At 42.1% G+C, this 20326-nt stretch overlaps 1 protein-coding gene across 3 annotated transcripts in view; it reads left to right on the forward strand.

The window, feature by feature from the left end:
• Positions 1–567: 567 nt before the first annotated feature.
• The window catches only part of LY96 (lymphocyte antigen 96), a 121102-nt gene continuing 101343 nt past the window's right edge, over positions 568–20326 (forward strand). Inside the window, exons 1-3 of one of the 3 annotated variants that reach the window (XM_055286534.2) lie at positions 568–825; positions 11568–11657; positions 17075–17203. In XM_055286534.2, the coding sequence (XP_055142509.1) occupies positions 714–825; positions 11568–11657; positions 17075–17203 (331 nt within the window). In that variant the 5' untranslated portion in view covers positions 568–713. The remainder of the gene's footprint in view (positions 826–11567; positions 11658–17074; positions 17204–20326) is intronic. The other 2 variants (XM_055286535.2, XM_055286536.2) reach the window with 2 other exon arrangements.

Consider the following 20326-nt stretch of genomic DNA (forward strand, 5'->3'; position numbering starts at 1 on the left):
GGACTGCTGGTATACAGAGCTGTGGAAGAGAAGAACAATGCAGAGGGAAAAGGAGTGCCTGTCTGTTGAGACTTTCAGGGGGACCTAGGGACTGGTTTTGTTACAGTTGACTGGGAATTGTCTTGTTTATTTTATTTTATTTTTCATTTAAAAAATTTTTTTGAAATGGAGTCTTGCTCTGTTGCCCAGGCTGGAGTGCAGTGGTGCCATCTTGGCTCACTGCAACCTCTGCCTCCCAGATACAAGTGATTCTCCTGCCTCAGCCTCCTGAATAGCTGGGATTACAGGCATGCACCACCACACCTGGCTAATTTTTGTATTTTTATTAGAGATGTGTTTCACCATGTCAGCCAGGCTGGTCTTGAACTCCTGACCTCAAGTGATCCACCTGCCTCGGCCTCCCAAAATACTGAGATAACAGGCATGGGCCACCGTGCCTGGCCAAAGTGTCTTGTTTTATTTTTAAGGCTTTGATCACTCTCATTTACAGTAAGTGTTTGAAGAGTACATTCTAAATCATTTTTCTCTCTTCCTTTACAGGAAGTGCTCAAATGTTAAGCACACACACACAAAAAGAGGAAACAGTTGGATAGGAACTCAGAAATCATGTGACTGATGACTAAGTTAAATCTTTTCTGCTTACTGAAAAGGAAGAGTCTGATGATTAGTTACTGATCCTCTTTGCATTTGTAAAGCTTTGGAGATATTGAATCATGTTACCATTTCTGTTTTTTTCCACCCTGTTTTCTTCCATATTTACTGAAGCTCAGAAGCAGTATTGGGTCTGCAACTCATCCGATGCAAGTATTTCATACACCTACTGTGGTAAGTAAAACTGCAAAACAAATAATTGTAGCATCAACTATTTTGAGGGTAAGTTTTCACAAGAACCTTACACTGTTGCGGCTGGAACACAGGAAACATCAGTGTGTTCCAGCTGCTGTGGCGGACGCCACCAGCAGGAAAAGCAATAGCTGGCAGCTGCCCCGTGAGAATGTTCTGGACCACTCACAGAGCTTGCGAGTCTCTAAGCTGTGTTGTGCTTGACCTCCAAGTGCTTCTGTTCCCTGCGTCATCTTTCTCTATCCTGAGCCCAGTTTTGGGTTCTGCCCATTTTTAATAAAACCATCTGCTTCTGAGCTTTCACCTCAGCCTCGACACTTACTAGTTCTTCTTGAGATGGTAGAGCAGTCCCAGCTGCTTCCTGGAGTTGATTTCTGCTCTAAGCTGTGACTCTTGAGTGCTCTTGGAATCATCTCCCTAACTGGATGAAAGCCTGGTTCTGTCACTAGCTGTGTGACCTTAAGCAAAGTACTCCAGCCTTTTTAGCACTGAAGTGAAAGTGATTTTATAGTCTACTTGATAAGGGTGTTGTGAGGTGAAGTTTTTTAGCATAGGGTCGCATAGAGACAATACTCTTAATTTTTTTTTGGAGTCAGCCATACCCTAATACTATTCACTGGCTGTATCACTGTCCCCTGCCCCAGCTGCTCATTAGCAAGCGTCCTCGGGTCTGAAGGCACAGTGTCAGGCCTGACAGCTGTTTTGGTTCGGTACTTTCCACCGTGCTGCTTACCATGGATTGGCTGCCCTTTTCCACCCACTAGCAATATCTGGGAGGTTTAAAGTGGTGCTTCCCAAAATACCAGTTCTTTGAGATTCTTTTGGGAAAATAGGATCTATGACCTAATCATCTGGGAGAGATTTACAGATGTACTTTGGGTTCTGAGAAGTTTTGCAATAAAGGCACCTGTTTAACCACATTTTCAATTTCATTTATTGTTTGTTTGTTTGTGTTTTAGTCTGGAGTGTATGTTAACTCTTTTGAGAAACATGCTCTGCCAAATGCTAATATAAAGTGACTTTCGGGAAATTGGGATAATTGCCACATGTGAGGAGGAGACTTAGGAGTGTGGCCAGTCACACATCGTGGCCCTTCTTCTCCTGGTGGGTTGCACTGAATTCCCTCCAAACGTATCTCTAAAATCTCTCCATGCTACCAGATCCTTTTGCATTCCCCTCTTCCAGCAAGGCTGCTACTCTACTTGGCCCCCACTTCCCTCTCTCCTTTGGCTCTTTTGTACCATGTGTGAATTATGCCACTCTGTGTGTGTGTGTGTGTGTGTCTGTGTGTCTGTGTGTCTGTGTGTGTGTGTGAGAGAGAGAGAGAGAGAGAGAGAGAGACAGAGTTTCGCTCTGTTGCCAGGCTGGAGTGCAGTGGCATGATTTCGGCTCACTGCAATCTCTGCCTCCTAGGTTCAAACGATTCCCATGCCTCAGCCTCCTGAGTAGCTGGGACTACAGGTGCGTGCCACCACACCCGGCTAACTTTTTTTTTTTTTTTTTTTTTTGGTATTTTAGTAGAGACAGGGTTTCACCATGTTGACCAGGATGGTCTCAATCTCCTGATCTTGTGATCCGCCCACCCCAGCCTCCCAAAGTGCTAGGATTACAGGCGTGTGCCACCTCGCCCGGCTTATGCCACTCTTTATATGGTCTTTATGGATATGACATTTTGTATTATTATTTAGCCTTCAATCTTTTCTTAACAATAACCCAGTTTGTCTTTTTAAAACATTTCACATTTTATCTTATTTTATCATTTATTTTTGAGACAGAGTTTTGCTCTGTTGTGCAGGCTGGAGTGAGTGGCATGATCTCCGCTCACTGCCACCTCCACCTCCCTGGCTCAAGCCATCCTCCCAGCTCAGCCTTCCAAGTAGCTGGGACTACAGGCACGTGCCACCACACTTGTCTAATTATTAATTAAATAATTTTTTTTTTGAGTTTTGCTCTTGTTGCCCAGGCTGGAGTGCAATGGCATGATCTTGGCTCACTGCAACAACCGCCTCCTGGGTTCAAGCGATTCTCTTGCCTCAGCCTCCCGAGTAGCTGGGATTATAGGTGCCCACCACCACACCCGGCTAATTTTTGTATTTTTAGTAGAGACAGGGTTTTGCCATGTTGACCAGGCTGGCCTCCAACTCCTGACCTCAGGTGATCCGCCCACCTCAGCCTCCCAAAGTGTTGGGATTACAGGCGTGAGCCACCACAGCTGGCCTAATTATTAATTTTTTTGTAGAGATGGAGTCTTGCTATATTGCCCAGGCTGGTCTGGAACTCCTGGGCTTAAGTGATTCTCCCACCTTAGCCTCCCAAAGTGCTGGGATTACAGATATGAGCCACTGCACCTGGCCTAAAATTTCACATTTTAATCATTTTTGAGTGTTTGGCTCAATTGTATTAAGTATATGCACATTGCTGTGAAACCATCACCGTTGATGATGGTTTTGATTTGACTTTCTAGTTTTTTTTTTTCTTTGAGACAGAGTCTCATTCTGTCATCTAGGCTGGAGTGCAGTGGTAAGATCTCAGCTCACTGCAACCTCTGCCTCCTGGGTTCAAGCGATTCTCGTGCCTCAGCCTCCTAAATAGCTGAGACTACAGGTGTGCACTACCATGCCTGGCTAATTTGATTTGACTTTATGAAGGAGGATCTTCCTTCTTTCTCTCTGAGAAACCCTGTGGTCCTTTCCTGCTGCCCCACTGACAAAGGGACTGTGGGCAAGCCACTGGAATACACATCTACAGCAAGATGCTGCTTGCTGCCATCCCCATTGCCATATGACTGCCTTCTCGGCCTGAGAGAATCCAGGCCAAAAATGCATCACCTGTGGGAAGCACTGATTCCTCTAGGTACTATTGTGAGAGTGTTGGTGACAACAACTTCTGATTCACTGTGACGATGATTTCCATGAAAAAGAAGAGACAGATTTCCATTTGGTCAAGCTGCTGGGCATCTAAGTGTATGTTTTTTTAAATACAGAGTCTTGCTCTGTCAGCCAGGCTGGAGTGCAATGGTGGAATCATGGCTCACTGCAGCCTCAAACTCTGAGGTTCAAGTGATTTTCCCGCTTCAGCCTCCCAAGTAGCTGGGACTACAGGCGTGCACCACCATGTCTGGCTAACTTTTAAGTTTCTTGTAGTGGCGGGGTTTTGCCATGTTGTCCATGCTGGTTTTGAACTCCTGAACTCAAGCAATCTTCCTGCCTCAGCTTCCCAAAGTGCTGGGATTACAGGCCTGAGCCACTGATTCTGGGCTACAGTGTCTTAATTAGTTCAGGTGCCATAACAAAACACCACAGACTGAATGGCTTAAACAACAAAAATTTATTTTTTCACAGTTCTGGAGGCTAGAAGTCCAAGATCAAGGTGTCTGCATAATTGGGTTCTCCTGAGGCCTCTCTCCTTGGCTTGCTGCTGTGTTTTGAATTTTGTGCCCTTGCAAACTCATGTTGAAATTTAATTGCCATTGTGATGATATTAAGAGGTGGGACTTTTAAGAGGTGATTAAGCCATGAAGGCTCTTCTCTTGTGAATAAATTAATGTCATTATTGCAGGAGTGAATTTCTTATAAAAGGACAAGTTTAGCCCCCTTATGTCTCCTGCTTTTGCTCCCTCTTGCCCTTCTGCTCTTCCACCATGGGATGAGACAGCAAGAACGCCCTTGTCAGATACCAGCACCTTGACATGGAACTTACCAGCCTCCAGAACTGTGAGAAATAAATTTCTGTTCTTTATGAAGTACCCAGACACCAATAATCTGTTAATAGCAACACAAAGTGGACTAAGACACTCACAGCTGGCTGCTTTCTCACTGTATCCTCACATGGCCTTTCCTCTGTATGTGCACATCCCTGGTGTTTCTTTGTGTGTCCAAATTCCCTCTTCTTATAAGGACACCAACAAGATTGGATTAGGGCCCATCCTAACAGCCTCATTTTAACTTAATTACCTCTTTAAAGGCACTGTCTCCAAATGCAGTCACATTCTGAGGTACTGGAGCCTCAACATGTGAATGGGGACGAGGGGAATAAGGACACATTTCTGTCAGTCGGTAACATACAAAAATGGCAAAAATTGGCTGATTTATTCTCCCAATTTTGGAAAAGGCAAAAAATGTGGGTGTGTGAGTTGGTTCCCAGGGCCTTGGGCACATGTTCTCCTATGATCCTGAGTCATTGGTCTCAGTTCTAATCTTTATTTTTATTTTTTTTTTGCTACAGATGGTTAGAAAATCCAAGGAATTAGTAGATTATTTAATGAAACCAATATTCTCTGAGCATTTAGCATGCACCTACTCTAGGAACTGAGGAGATAAGTGAATTAACAACAAAGACAAAAGTCCCTGCCCTTATGGATTCAGTAAAATATTCAGCATGTCAGATGGTGGTAATTGCTGTGAAAGAAAAATAAGGCTGGGGGGGTGCGGGGTAGAGGGTGCAAAGATGCAAAGATGAAGAAGCTAGGGGGTTGCATTTTAAATCAGGATGGCCAGCCAGATGTGATGGCACTCATCAGTAGTATAGCCCAGCTACTCAGGAGGCTGAGGCAGGAGGATAGCTTGAGCCCAGGAGGTCAGCTTGAGCCCAGGAGGTCAAGGCTGCAGTGAGCCATGTTTGTGCCACTGCACTCCAGTCTGGGCAACAGAGCAAGAACGAACCCGGCTAATTTTAAAATTTTTTGTAGAGACAGTGTCTTGCTGTGCTGCCCAGGCCAGTCCCAACCCCTGGGCTCAAGCAATTCTCCTGCCTTGGCCTTCCAAAGTGCTGGAATTACATGCATGAGCCACCATGCTAGGCCTAAAACCTGTTTCTTTTTTCTTTTCTTTTCTTTACTTTTCTTTTCTTTCTCTCTCTCTCTTTCCTTCCTTCCTTCCTTCCTTCCTTCCTTCCTTCCTTCCTTCCTTCCTTCTTCTTTCCTTCTTTCCTTCTTTCTTTCTCTTTCTTTCTTTCTTTCTTTCTTTCTTTCTTTCTTTCTTTCTTTCTCTTTCTTTCTTTCTTTCTTTCTTTCTTTCTTTCTTTCTTTCTTTCTTTTCTTCTTTCTTTCTTCCTTTCTTTCTTTCTTTCTTTCTTCTTTCTTTCTTTCTTCTTTCTTTCTTTCTTTCTTCTTTCTTTCTTTCTTCTTTCTTTCTTTCTCTTTCTTTCTTTCTTTTTCTGACACAGAGTCTTGCTCTGTCACCCAGGCTAGAGTGCAGTGGCACGATCTCAGCTCATTGCAACCTCCCAGGTTCAAGCGATTTTCGTGCCTTGGCCTCCCAAGTAGCTGGGACTACAGGCATGCATCACCATGCCTGGCTATTTTTTTGTGTTTTTAGTAGAGATGGTGTTTCACCATGTTGGTCTGGCTGGTCTTGAACTCCTGACCTCAAATGATCCACCCACCTTGGCCTCCTAAAGTGCTGGAATTACAGGCGTGAGCCACTGCCCCTGGTCCCAGCTAATTTTTGTATTTTTGGGGGGATGGGATTTATTTTTTTGAGATGGAGTCTTGCTCTGTCGCCCAGGCTGGAGTGCAGTGGCGCGATCTTGGCTCACAGCAGTCTCTGCCTCCTGGGTTGAAGTGATTCTCCTGCCTCAGCCTTCTGAGTAGCAGGGATTACAGGCGCACATCACCATGCCTGGCTAATTTTTGTATTTTTAGTAGAGACAGGGTTTCACCATGTTGGTCGGGCTGGTCTCCAACTTCTGACCTCAGGCAATCCACCCGCCTGGGCCTCCCAAAGTGCTGGGATTACAGGCATGAGCCACCATGCCCGGTCTGTATTTTTTTAGTAGAGACCAGGCTGATCTTGAACTCCTGATTTTAGGTGATCAGCCTGCCTTGGCCTCCCAACATGTTGGGATTACAGGCATGAGCCACTGTGTCCGGCCTTTAACCTGTTTCTGTCTAAGTCTTCTCCATCTCATCATCTACCTAATTCCTTAGGCCCCAAACCAGAAGTATCCTTCAGTATCTCTTTCCCTCACCTATTACATTATTGTATTAGTCATTCCTGTTTTCATGATCTCCAGATTCTATTCTATATCCAAGTGCTTCTCAGTGCTCTCTAACACTCATGCCACATTTGTCTCTCCTTGGCCTCTACAAAAACCTCTTAAATTGCCCTCCCTCTGCTTCAGTTCTTGGCACTATACAATCTATTCTTGACACAGAGGCCAGAGAGATCTTTGCAAAATGAAAATAAGTTAGATAATGTGACCCCTCCTGCTTAAAATCCTCCAGTAGCTTTTCACTACAATTAGAGTGAAATCTCAACTTTATACCAAGACCTCCAAGACTCCTCAGGATCTTGAAGCAATACTAACACTACCTAGAGTTACAGTCAGATCCCAACCATTAGGGGGTCCTTCTCACAAGTTTTCTTCCCACATCAGATGCCATGTGCAAGCCCTAGGTTGACACCTGTGGTTCTCACTGGCTATACATCGGAGGTTCCCCTTTCTTGGGTTTGATCATTGTTAGACTAGCTCTCAGAACACAAGGGAACACTCATCATGTTTACTGGTTTATTATAAAGCATATTATTAATACAAAGGATACAGAGGAATAGCCAGATGAAAGAGATACATAAGGTAAGGTGCAGGATAAGGGGACCAGAGTGTCCATGTCCTCTCTGGGCGCACCATCCTCCTAGCATCTCCATGTATTCATCAACCCAGAAGCTCTCCTAACCCTGTCATTCAGAAATTTTTATGGGGGGGCTCATCATGTGGGCATAATCGAATGTTAACTCTGTAGCCCGTCTCCCCTTCCTGCAGGATGGGAGGTGGGGCTAAAAGTTCCAAGCTTCTCATTATGGCTCATGGATCTGGTTGTTGAGAAATCCAACATTGAGGCATTGCATCTAGCAAGGGTCTTCTTACTGCATCATCCCATGGCAGAAGGGCAGAAGGCCAAAAGGGCACTTGTCAGGGGTGGGGAAGGAGGCTATACTCATCCTTTTATCAGGAATCCACACCCACAATAACTAATCCACTCCTGCAACAACAGCATTAATTCATTCACAAGGGCAGAGCCCTCATGAACTGATCACCTCTTGGAGGTTCCACCCCTCAACACTCTTGCATTGGGGATTAAATTTCCAATGCATGAACTTCAGGTAATGCATTCAAACCATAGCAACAACTTATAGTTATGACAGTCTGTTTTAAGCTAATGACAACTTAAATTGAATCACATATAACAACTCTACAATTCAGGAGTTGGAGACCAGCCTGGGCAACAAAGAAAGCCTCTATCTCTACGCTGGAGTGCAGAGGTGTGATCTCAGCTCACTCCAACCTCCGCCTCCTGGGTTTGAGTGATTCTTGTGCCTCAGCCTCCTGAATAGCTGGGATGACAGGCACGTGCTGTGCTGACACGCCCAGATAATTTTTGTATTTTTTGCAGAGATGGGGTTTTGCTACGTTGGCCAGGCTGGTCTTGAACTCCTGACCTCAAACCATTGGTCTACCTTGGCCTCCCAAAGTGCTGGGATTACAGGCATGAGCCAGCACACTTGGCCTCTACAAATTTTTTTTTAATTAAAAACAAAACAAAACAAAAAACAGGCCACATGTGGTGACTTATGCCTGTAATGCCAGCACTTTGGGATGCTGAGGCAGGAAGATCACTTGAGTCCAGGAGTTCAAGACCAGCCTGGGCAACATAGTGAGACCTCATCTCTAAAAAAAAAAAATTAGCTGAGTGTGGTAGTATGCACCTGTAGTCTCAGCTATTGGCAAGAGGATCACTTGAGCCCGGGAGTTAGAAGCTGCAATGAGCTATGATTGCATCACTGCACTCCAGCTTGGGTGACAGAGCAGACCCCGTATTTAAAAACAAACCAACAAACAAAACTATTTCATTGGGCTTCTTGGATTTGCATTTCCATTATTTCCATTATTTCCATTTCTTCCCTAGATTTGGGAAGTTTTCAACCTTCCTTCCTTCCTTCCTTCCTTCCTTCCTTCCTTCCTTCCTTCCTTCCATCCTTCCCTCCCTCCTTTCTTTTCTTTCCTTCTTTTCTTTTCTTTTCTCTCTCTCTCTCTCTCTCTCTCTCCCTCTCTCTCTCTCTCCCTCTTTCTTTCTTTCTTTCTTTTTGAGACAGAGTCTTGCTCTTTCATCCAGGCTGGAGTGCAGTGGTGTGATCTCGGCTCACTGCAACCTCTGTTTCCCGGGCTCAACTGATTCTCATGCCTCAGCCTCCTAAGTAGCTGGGATTATAGCCATTATTTCTTTGAATAAACTTTCTGTAGTCTGTTCTTTTTTTCTTCCACTTCTGGAACTCTCCATATATAATGCATATATGGTTCTGGTTGGTGGTGTCTCATAATTACCTTAAGTTTTCTTCACTCTTTTAAATTATTTTTTCCTTTTGCTCCTCTGACTGAATTCTTTTCCAGTGACCTCTCTCTGAGTTCACTGATCCTTTCATCTACTTGGTCTAGTCTGCTGATGAACCCTCCAGTGAACTTTTTTAGTTCAGTTATTGTGTTCCTAGCTCCATGATTTCTTTCTTTCTTTTTTTTTTTTTTTTGAGACAGAGTCTTGTTCTGTCACCCAGGCTGGAGTGTAGTGGCACAGTCTCAGCTCACTGCAACCTCCGCCTCCTGGGTTCAAGTGATTCTCCAGCCTCAGCCTCCCAAGTAGCTAGGATTACATGCACATGCCACCACACCCAGCTAATTTTTGTATTTTTTTTCATAGAGATGGGGTTTCACCATGTTGGCCAGGCTTGTCTGGAACTCCTGACCTCAGGTGATCCGCCCACCTCGGCCTCCCAGAGTGCTGGGATTACAGGCATGAGTCACCATGCCCAGCCTTCAGCTCCATGATTTCTGTGTGGTCCTTTAAAATGTTTTCTTTCTTCTTGTTGAAATTCTCACTGCATTCATGTATTGTTCTCTTGACCTCAGTGAGCATCTTTATGAGAGATATTTTAAATTGTCTATCAGGTAAATCATAAAACTTCATTTCCTTAGCGTAAGTGAGGAAGATTTGTCTTGCTCCTTTGTTTTAAACATCTTTGCCTGATCTTTCATTTTCCTTGTCTCTCTGTTTGGCATCTACACATTACAAAGCAGACATCTTTTTCAGTCTTCACAAATTGGCTTCACACAGGAACATACCCACACCTATTGCTGTGGGAATCAGGAGGACGAGAGAGACCTTGGGGGAAAGCAAGAGGATCTTTATTGAATGCACTCAGAGCCAGTGGACTTAACATCCAAAAACTGGGCCCCAAACAAGGACAGCACTTGACTTTTATACACACTTCTAAAAGGGGGTGGGCTAGCTTGAAGCAGGCTTACAGTGGCATGAAAGCAAGGATATAGAGGCAGAACAATTAATCCAATTGTGACAGGTTCATAACTCAGGACTATATATGAACATTTCTATGCAACCCAGATGTCTGTTATCTAGGTTTTGCTCAAAAGAGCCCTGCACTGGTTTATCTCATAATCTTCACCACGGTGCCCAGACGGCTGTAGTTCAGGCCTGCTCAGGCTTCTCATGACCTTCGCTGTACTTCTTAGGTAAAACAGAATACTGAAGTTCCTAGTTACAGAGAACAAGAATCTATAAACTCATACCATAAAAGAAAGGAAAATTTGTTTTTCCTCTCCCTATGTTGAGGGAGTGCTGGGAGTCTCCAGAGCACATTCCTTTGTGTCCTATCTTCTCAGATATTGTTTATTGAGACTTTTCTTGAGTCTGGGCCTTGCCTGCTACTGCCTTTGAGATGAGTCAGCCTAATACAGGAAAGCTTCTTTCTTTCTTTTTTTAATTTTCTTTTTCTTTCTTTCTTTAATTTCCCACTTCACTATTAGCCTGGTTAGAGATTCTGGGGTCCTCTACCAACTGTTTCTCACTTCAGGGAGATGCAGTCAGCTGTGTTTTTTTTGTCCACCTATTCTGTGCTGAGCCAGAGATGGGGTGGTGGAGGGAACTGTGGCATCTACCAGCCCAAGCTGCTGTCTCCATTCCCCTGCCAGGCAGCTAGACTATGCCAGACCTGTCAGAACTCTAGGACTGATGAGAAAGATGTAAGTTTTTTGGGGATCCCCAGAGAAATTGGGATGCTGGATGCATGGATTAACTCTTTCCCTCCCCAGGAGAAAGCTGAGAGCTAAGATTTTTCATCTGCTCACTCTGTGCTGAGCAGAGGGGAGGATTAATGATGCCTATCTGCCCAAGCCACTGCCTTTATTCTCCCCTGGGTGGTAGACTGTGCCAGACTCATCAGAGCTCCAAGACTGGCAAGAGAGAAGCCAGTCCTCTGGGAAGCCCTCGTGAAAAGGTTGGGGTTCTGGACACGTGAAACAACTTCTCTCCTCCCATGGGTGGAGCTAGGAGCTGGTGGGGGGGTCTCTTCCTGATTGTATGCCACCACACCAGGGTAATAATCTCTGGCTAGAGAATGTCCCAAGTCTCCCTACTGGCTTTGTTGAATCTGGTTTTGTGTTCTTCTTGGGTGCAGGAGTCTTTCAATTAGTTTGATTTCTCATAAAGGGAATTTTTCTGTAAATTGTTGTGTTTGTGGAGGCAAGAAGAGTTCAGGGCTTCTGATTCTGCCACCTTGCTGATGTCATTCTTTTGGAGAGATATTTTCAATCATCATAAATTTTTCTTATTTTATAATTCTAGTGCAAGATTCATCTTAAAAGGCTGATATTCAGAATACTATACTTATTGGAGATGATTTGCAGTAATTTATTGACATTATCTTTATTGCTTTTAGATAAAATGCAATACCCAATTTCAATTAATATTAACCCCTGTATAGAATTGAAAGGATCCAAAGGATTGTTGCACATTTTCTACATTCCAAGTAAGTTCAAATTTTTGCTTTTATAGACCAATCAAAGGAGTTAAGAAATGTCAGTGATAAATGATTGTGTTTCAAATATACTTGTATTCGTTATCTATTGCTATGTAACAAATTACCACGATCTTTGTGGCTTAACACAGCACACATTATATTATCTCATCATCTTTGTTGATCCGTATTCTGGACATGGCTTACCTGTGTCTGCTTCAAGGTCTCCCATAAGGCTACAATCAAGGTGTTTGCCAGGCTGGAGTCCCTTCTGAGGCTCAACTAGGAAATATATACTTCTAAGCTCACATAGCTGTTGTCAGTATTCAGTTATTAATATTCAGTCCCTTGTTGGCTGTTGGCCGCCCGTCAGTTCCTTACCACATGGGCATTTTCAATATGGCTGCTTGCTTTTTCAAAGCCAGCAAGGGGGACAGTCAGCTAACTAGGCAAGTCACAATCTTACATAGCATAATCATGGAAGTAACACTCCATCATCTTTGCTGGGTTCTGTTGGTTAGAAGCAAGTCACTAGGCCAGCCCTTACTATTGGGAGAGGATTACACAAGAACATGTGTGTAGAAATGGTAATAACTTCAGCTATCCAACAATCTTACAGGTATATCCTTCGTCAATCATTAGCTATAAGTAATATTGGTTTTCCTTAGTCAAAGATCTGTGTGTGAGCAAGCCAGGACTTTAACATTTTTTTAAAGATGGTCTTTCTAGAGAAAAATACAGTAATAATGGGATGACAGAAGGCCATGTGTTTTGTTTTGCTTTGTGTTGTGTCTTGGTTTTCCTTTCTATGACTTTGCTTGTTATCAGCTTAGAAAAAAACTAACGCAGGTGGGGTGATAGCATAGGGCTGTATCTCAGTCTCTGTGCAGACACAAAACTTTTCCCTCTCCTACCAGTTACCCAACATTGTTTATTGCCTATAAGCTCTGGAATCCCAGAAAACTTTAGTTTTAATCTTTATTTTTATTTATTTTATTTTATTTATTTATTTATTTTTTTGAGATGGAGTCTCGCTCTGTCGCCCAGGCCGGAGTGCAGTGGTGCAATCTCGGCTCACTGCAAGCTCCGCCTCCCGGGTTCACGCCATTCTCCTGCCTCAGCCTCTCTGAGTAGCTGGGACTACAGGTGCCCGCCACCACACCCGGCTAATTTTTTGTATTTTTAGTAGAGATGGGGTTTCACCCTGGTCTCGATCTCCTGACCTTGTGATCCGCCCGCCTCGGCCTCCCAAAGTTCTGGGATTACAAGCGTGAGCCACCGCGCCTGGCCTAGTTTTAATCTTTATCATCATCATTATCACCATAATTGACATCCTAGTTTAGATTTGGAGCTTGTTTTACATTAATACTTTACAGAGTAGTTTTACATAAATAAGCTTAAATATTTTCCCCCGATTTTAGTTCTCTGGCTTACCAGAAAAATGAAAAACAGCAACAACAAAATCCCCAAAACTGAGAACCCAGGAATGATAGACAATAAACTTGTGTTTTAATTTTCATGATTCTAGTTGTTCAACCTGTTTTTTTTGACACTCTGTATCTGTATTCATTTATTCACTAAAAAAATGCTTAGTAAATTGTAAGTATCGTGCTAGGCACTGTGAATTCATTGATAAGATATTCTCTCTCTCTCTCTCTTTTTTTTTTTTTTTTGAGATGGAGTCTCTGTCTGTTGCCCAGGCTGGAATACAGTGGCACGATCTCGGCTCACTGCAGCCTCTGCCTTCTGGGTTCAATCTGTTCTCCTGCCTCAGCCTCCTGGGTAGCTGGGATTACAGGCGCCCACCACCACGCCCGGCTAATTTTTGTATTTTTAGTAGAGAAGGGGTTTCACCATGTTGGCCAGGCTGGTCTTGAACTCCTAACCTCAAGTGATCCACCCGCCTAGGCCTCCCAAAGTCCTGGGACTACAGGCGCGAGCCACCGTGCCCAGCCAATAAGACACTCTCTTGATCTTCAGGAATCCATCAGTGCAATAGGAGAGACAGAACTGCCGATAGCATGGTATAAGTGAAGCGATAGCAACAGGGCTTAGTGACAGCACAGAGCAAAGGATGATTAACTCTATTTCCTCCACTTTCCTGGCCAAAGATAAAATAAATAAAGTTTTGCTTGGCTAAGGCTCTACAGTTTCTTCTTTTTTCCTAGGTTCTGTTTTCTGGTCTGTTGGCAGGTTTTACCCCTACACAATTGGCATAAAGGATGATTTACATAATGGATAATCTCACTTTCAAGTGAATCCCTTGCCCTTACACACAGGAAACAGGTTGTATCTTTCTAGGCCAAGATAATAAGACAGTACGAAATCATTTAGTGTTCTCTGAAAAGCAGACACTAAGAAGGAATTAGGCTAGAGATTTCTTGGAGGAAACGCTTGTGAACAATAAAGGGGAGAGGAAGCCAGAGTAGGCTAGAAGAAAATTCAGATTGGGGTGCAGGTCTGATACCTTTGAAAAGAGAGTAGGGAGGAAGGAGAATTAAGTAGGATAATCCTCAGACCAGAATGCATCCCTGAGACACTCTTGGCCTGGGCCAAATAGGAAGCCCCAGAGCAGAATGCCTGTTGTAAGAGTCCCATGACAGGCGGGAGCAGCCTGGCTCTAGGGTCCTTGCAGTGCTGGATCATTATAGGAGCAGCCTACGAGAGGGTGACCTCTGGCTGAGTGCTGAGATAGATGTGAAGGTACGGCAGCTGCAGGCTATCTGCCAGCTACTCTCCTCATAGCAGCTGCTTTTGAAGGGAAATTTGAGGGACATACCTCAACGGCCATCACAAATGTTTTATAATTTCTTACTAAATATGACATTTATATAACAAATTATATTAATTCATTAACAAAATAATTATTCACTCATATTTTTATAGCGCAATTATGTTTCCATAGAATATACTATAATGTTGGTATAAAGTGTGAGGCCACATTCATGGAAATCAACCTTATTTTTATGGCCTCATTTCTACTTGCATTCAGGAAGAGATACAAGTACAAACTTGAACCAAAAATAGGTTGAGAATGGAAATGATATCTTTTGAGACGTCAAAGCCTTGCTAATAAATTATTTGTATATTATTAACTGATTGACAAATAAAACTGGAGCATAAGCTTCCTTCAAGGTTATTTCTGGAAGTTCCTGGAATTGTCTTTGGTAAGCTAAAAAATAGTCTTCTTTTATACCACATGACAGCCACCATGTTTCTTTTCTTTTTTTGAGACGGAGTCTCACTCTGTCACCCAGGCTGGAGTGCAGTTGCATGATCTCGGCTCACTGCAGCCTTCACCTCCTGGGTTCCAACGATTCTCCTGCCTCAGCACCCCTGGTAGCTGGGATTACAGGCGCCTGCCACCGCACTCAGCTAATTTTTGTATTTTTAGCAGAGACGGGGTTTCGCCATGTTGGCCAGGATGGTCTCAAACTCCTGACCTCAGGTGATCTGCCCGCCTCAGCCTCTCAAAGTGCTAGGATTACAGGTGTGAGCCACCGCGCCCAGCCCATGTTTCTTGTCTCTCACTCCAACACCCACATTGACATCCCCGGCCTGCTGAGCCACAAAGGTGGTGTCTCATTGTTGCCATTGTTCATGTTCTTAACATGACCACAGTGCTGTCCAAGGCCAAGGAGTTTCTCACAGAGTAAACTATTTAGTTGTCAAAGCAGGACTTCCTTTCCTGGAATTATTGAAGACCGGAATCATGCTGTGTTTCACGAAGAAATGGAAGAAGGTCCTTTGCCCTGCATTGTCACTGGACACCACAGTGGCACTGTCTTATGCTTCTGTGTCTCCAGGATTTCCTTGTGAAAATGGTCTTTCAACTTCTACACACAGCACTGCTTTTGGAGAAGTTCAAGCCCAAGTCCATGGAGGATGCCATGGGATCACTGTTTGAAACAGACCCCATGATATTCTTCTCCACACCCTACCCTGAAAGTTGAGAAGTGAAGACAAATTAGGAAAGTTGGTGGTGCTTCAGGTTCAGAGCAATGAGGGCCTGCATGAAGGCAGCGTGGTAATGGGGATGAAAAGGAGGTTAGAAAGATTTACTGGGACTGGGAATTCTAGTGCCAACTTGGTGATGAAGAGGAGGAAATCACTTTTAGATCTGTTGGGTGAGGTAACTGGGCAACATTTGAGTAGAGATATTGAATAAATACATGGAATCAATGCTCAGGAGAAAGGTTGAGACTAAAGTTGACTTGAGAATTGTCACCTTAGGTGGTACTTGGCCTAAGAGAGTGTGCAGAGTGAAAACTGAGGAGAACTGAGGATAGAACCTGGAGAAATACAGGAGTCGATGAAATAGACTGAGGAGGAGGAGTCAGAGAGATTAGAGGACACCTGGAAGAGAGTGGTTGTACCAACACCAAAGAAGGTTTAGGGAAAGGAGCAGGCAGTTCTGTTAAGCATAGCCAAGTTCAAATTAAAGTTAGAAAAGTTGTCTTTTGATTATGGTTACAATGAGTCATGGTGATCTTACTAGGAAAATATTTTCAGTGAGGTAGTGGTTGCAAAATTGTTTTCATTATGAAAAGGATTGTGCATCTTTTTTGGCCAGGCATGGTGGCTCATGCCTATAATCCCAGCACTTTGGGAGGATGAGGTGGGTGGATCACAAGGTCAGGAGTTCAAGACCAGCCTGGCCAAGATGGTGAAACCCCATTTCTACTAAAAATACAAAAATTAGCTGGGCGCAGTGGCACGTGCCTGTAATCCCAGCTACTCGGGAGGCTGAGGCAGGAGAATTGCTTGAACCCGGGCAGCAAAGGTTGCAGTGAGCCAAGATTATGCCACTGCACTCCAGTCTGTCTCAAAAAAAAGAAAAGAAAAAAGAAAAGGATTGTGCATCTTTTTCATTTGGGCCAACTGAATAAGTTGGAAGAGTTGAGAAAAATGCATTGATTACTGGACTTTTTCATAGTAGTTGGAAATAGGGAGATCATGACGAAATTAAAAAATAGCCATACATTTAATTTTCCTCAAAGGATTCTATTTTATTCTCAAGAAATCTTTCATCAGAACTCCTAGAAAGTTGACCATCTCACTGTCTTTCCTTTCCCTTTCTTTTCTTTTGAATTTTCTAGCAGAACCATGACTAGAACTAGACATTTTATGTCTTTATTTGATAGTTTTCTCAATGAAGTTATGAAGGCTCTTCTGTTTTTAGGCAGAGCATGCATAGTTTTACTGTGGAACATTGTATTTGATTATGATTTACTAGTTGCCCTCTCAGAACTTCGGTTTTCTCATCTGCAGAAGAAGAGTAATAATACACATCTTATAGATAGTTGTGATGATTAAATGAAATAATGTAAGAAAAGCACAGGGCCCCTTTTAACTATACAATAAATGTTAATTATTATGTATAAAAGAATCTACTATTTGACAGCCTAATGGGATTTTTTCTTTTAAAGGGAGAGATTTAAAGCAATTATATTTCAATCTCTATATAACTGTCAACACCATGAATCTTCCAAAGCGCAAAGAAGTTATTTGCCGAGGATCTGATGATGATTACTCTTTTTGCAGAGCTCTGAAGGGAGGTAAGTATTCAGTTCATATTACTTTTAGAATAGGAAATAATTCTTTATGAAAATGTTATGAAAATTAAATACATTGAAAATGGGAAGTTCCTTTTCTGCTAATAATTCTTTTTCCATCCAAAGTTTTTACTTTTGGCAGCTTAAATAACATTTTATAACTATATACTTGAACTGTTAAGATGACACCTATATGATTTGTATTATTAATATTTTTCATAGTAACCCACCAGATTTTCTATACAGTCATTGGTTTCTTCAGTGACTTCTGCCTTTATGTTCCTCCTTGGAATTATTTACAAAATCATAACATTCAGAAATTAGGACCCTTACAGAGATCTTGCACCAAGGGATAAAAAAATAAAAAATAAAAATGAATAAAAACAAGGAATTACCACTTTGGAGCTATATTCCAGCTTTTCCATTTACCAGCAATGTGACTTTTGGCATGTTATTAATATTTAACCTTTCTTGGCCTCATTTTCCTCAGCTATAAAATGGGAAAGTAAAACACATCTTACATAGTTTTAAGAATTAAATTAGAGAATGTGTGTTAAAAAAAAGCCTAGTACAGTGTTCAGAATAAGAATCCTTCTTTTGTTATGGATTTTCCAGTCCTGTCATCTTTATAATGAGGGAACTGACGTTTGCAGTGGCTCAGTAATGTGTCCATGGTCATTTGGAGAACTAGTAACAGAGCAGCCTCCTGACTCTGACATGACTACTGTGTCATGCTTTCTCTTTGGAAAAAAAAATCCCTTAGCAAGTTACTGTTTTTTTAATTGTGCATTTCTTTTACACAATCTCTGTGGAATTACATTGATATTTACCTGAATCTTCAAAGTTTTTCTTCAGACCTCAGAGGTGTCAGACTCAAATCAGCTTGTCTACTTCTTCTCTCCCTCCTCCCACTTTCCTCCATAAACATTGAACCTAATTTGAGCAAATCATGATTTAGGTCCTGGTTATCTGAAGTTGAATGGTAGCATCTCCTTCCTCAGAAAGTCACTCTGGGGAAAACTGGATTGCCATATGCAGAAAAATGAAACTGGACCCCTATCTCTCACCACATACAAAAATCAACTCAAGATGGATGAACAACTTAAGCATAAGATCTGCAATTATAAACATACTAGAAGAAACCTAAGAAAGATTCTTCTGGACATTGGTCTAGGCAAAGAATTTATGACAAAGATCTCAAAAGCACAGGCAATAAAGACAAAAGTAGACAAATGGGACTTAATTACATCAAAAAGCTTCTGCATAGCAAAAGAAATAATCAGCGGAGTGAACAGACAACCTGTAGTATATGAGAAAAAATTGGCAAACTATTCATCCAACAGGGGACTAATATTCAGAATGTACAAGGAACTCAACTCAACAACAACAACAAAAACAAATAACCCCACTAAAAAATGGGAAGAGTGGTAGGGTGCAGTGGCTCACGCCTGTAATCCCAGCACTTTGGGATACTGAGGCAGGTGGATCATGAGGTCAGGAGTTCGAGACCAGCCTGGCCAACATAGTGAAACCCCATCTCTACTAAAACTACAAAAATTAGCCAGGTGTGGTGGCATGTGCCTGTAGTCCCAGCTACTTGAGAGGCTGAGGCAGGAGAATCGCTTGAACCCAGGAGGTGGAGGTTGCAATGAGGCGAGACCATGCCATTGCACTCCAGCCCAGGTGACACAGTGAGACTCCATCTCAAAAAAAAAAAAAAAAAAAAAAAGTGGGAAAAGGACATGAATAGACACTTATAGATACTTTTCAAAAGAACAGATAGAAATGGCCAATAGGTATATTAAAACATGCTCAACATCACTAATCATCAGAGAAATGCAAATTAAAGTTGCAATGAGATATCATCTTACCCCAGCAAGAATGGCTATTATTAAAAAGACAAAAAGTAACAGATGTTAGCAAGAATATGGAGAAAAGAGAACTCATCCACTCTTGGTGGGAATGTAAATTAGTATAGTCTCTATGGAAAGCAGTATGGAGATTTATCAAATAAGTAAAAATAGAACCACCATTCCATCCAGCAATTTCACTACTAGGTATCTACTCAAAGGAAAAGAAATCAATATATCAAAAAGATACCTGCACTCATATGTTTATTGCACTAGTCACAATAGCAAAGATATGGAATTTACCTAAGCGTCCATCAACAGACAAATGGGTAAATAAAATGTGGTATATTTACACAATGGAATACTATTAAGCCATTAAAAAAATAAAATCATGTATTTTTCAGCAACATGGATGGAACTGGAGGCCATTATCTTAACTGAAACAAACCAGGCACAGAAAGTCAAATATTGCATGTTCCCACTCATAAGTGGGTGCTAAAAAATGTGTACACATGTAGTACAGAGTGGAATGATAGTGAAGAGTTGGAAGGGTGAGGGGGTGGATGATGCAAAATTAGTTAATTGGTATATGTTACTTGGGTGATGGGCACCCTAAAAGCCCTGACTTACCACTACACAACCTATGCAGGTAATGAGATTGCACATGTACCTGGTAAATCAGTATAAATAAAAAAAAAGTCACTCTGTTCTGGGAAAGACAGTTATAAGAACAAAATTTATAATAAAATTACATGTAATTTTATTGTAAATTGATTACAGGTATGAGCTATCGCCATACAATAAAATTATATTTACACATGTAAATATAACACATGTATATATTTACATATTTACATATGTATATTTACATATTTACATATGTAAATATAACATATAAACATATGAAATATTTATATGTAAATATAATTTATTGTAAATTTATTGTAAAAAGGTATATGTAAATAACATATAGTTCTATTAGCAATAGAACTATATGTTACTAGTTTTAACTATATAGTTACTAAATAACTGTGGCAGAAAAACTGGGATAAGGTTTTTTTTTTGAGACAAGATCTTGCTCTGTCACCCAGATTGGAGTGCAGTGGTGCAATCACAGCTCACTGCAGCCTCAAACTCCTAGGCTGAAGTCATCGTCTAGTCACAGCCTCCTGAGTAGCAAGGACTACAGGCACAGATCACCATGCCCAGCTAATTTTTTTTTTTTTTTTGAGTCAGAATCTCACTCTGTCACCCAGGCTGGAGTGCAATGGCACAA

This window comes from Symphalangus syndactylus, chromosome 7 (assembly GCF_028878055.3).
Source record: "Symphalangus syndactylus isolate Jambi chromosome 7, NHGRI_mSymSyn1-v2.1_pri, whole genome shotgun sequence".
NCBI lineage: Eukaryota > Metazoa > Chordata > Mammalia > Primates > Hylobatidae > Symphalangus > Symphalangus syndactylus.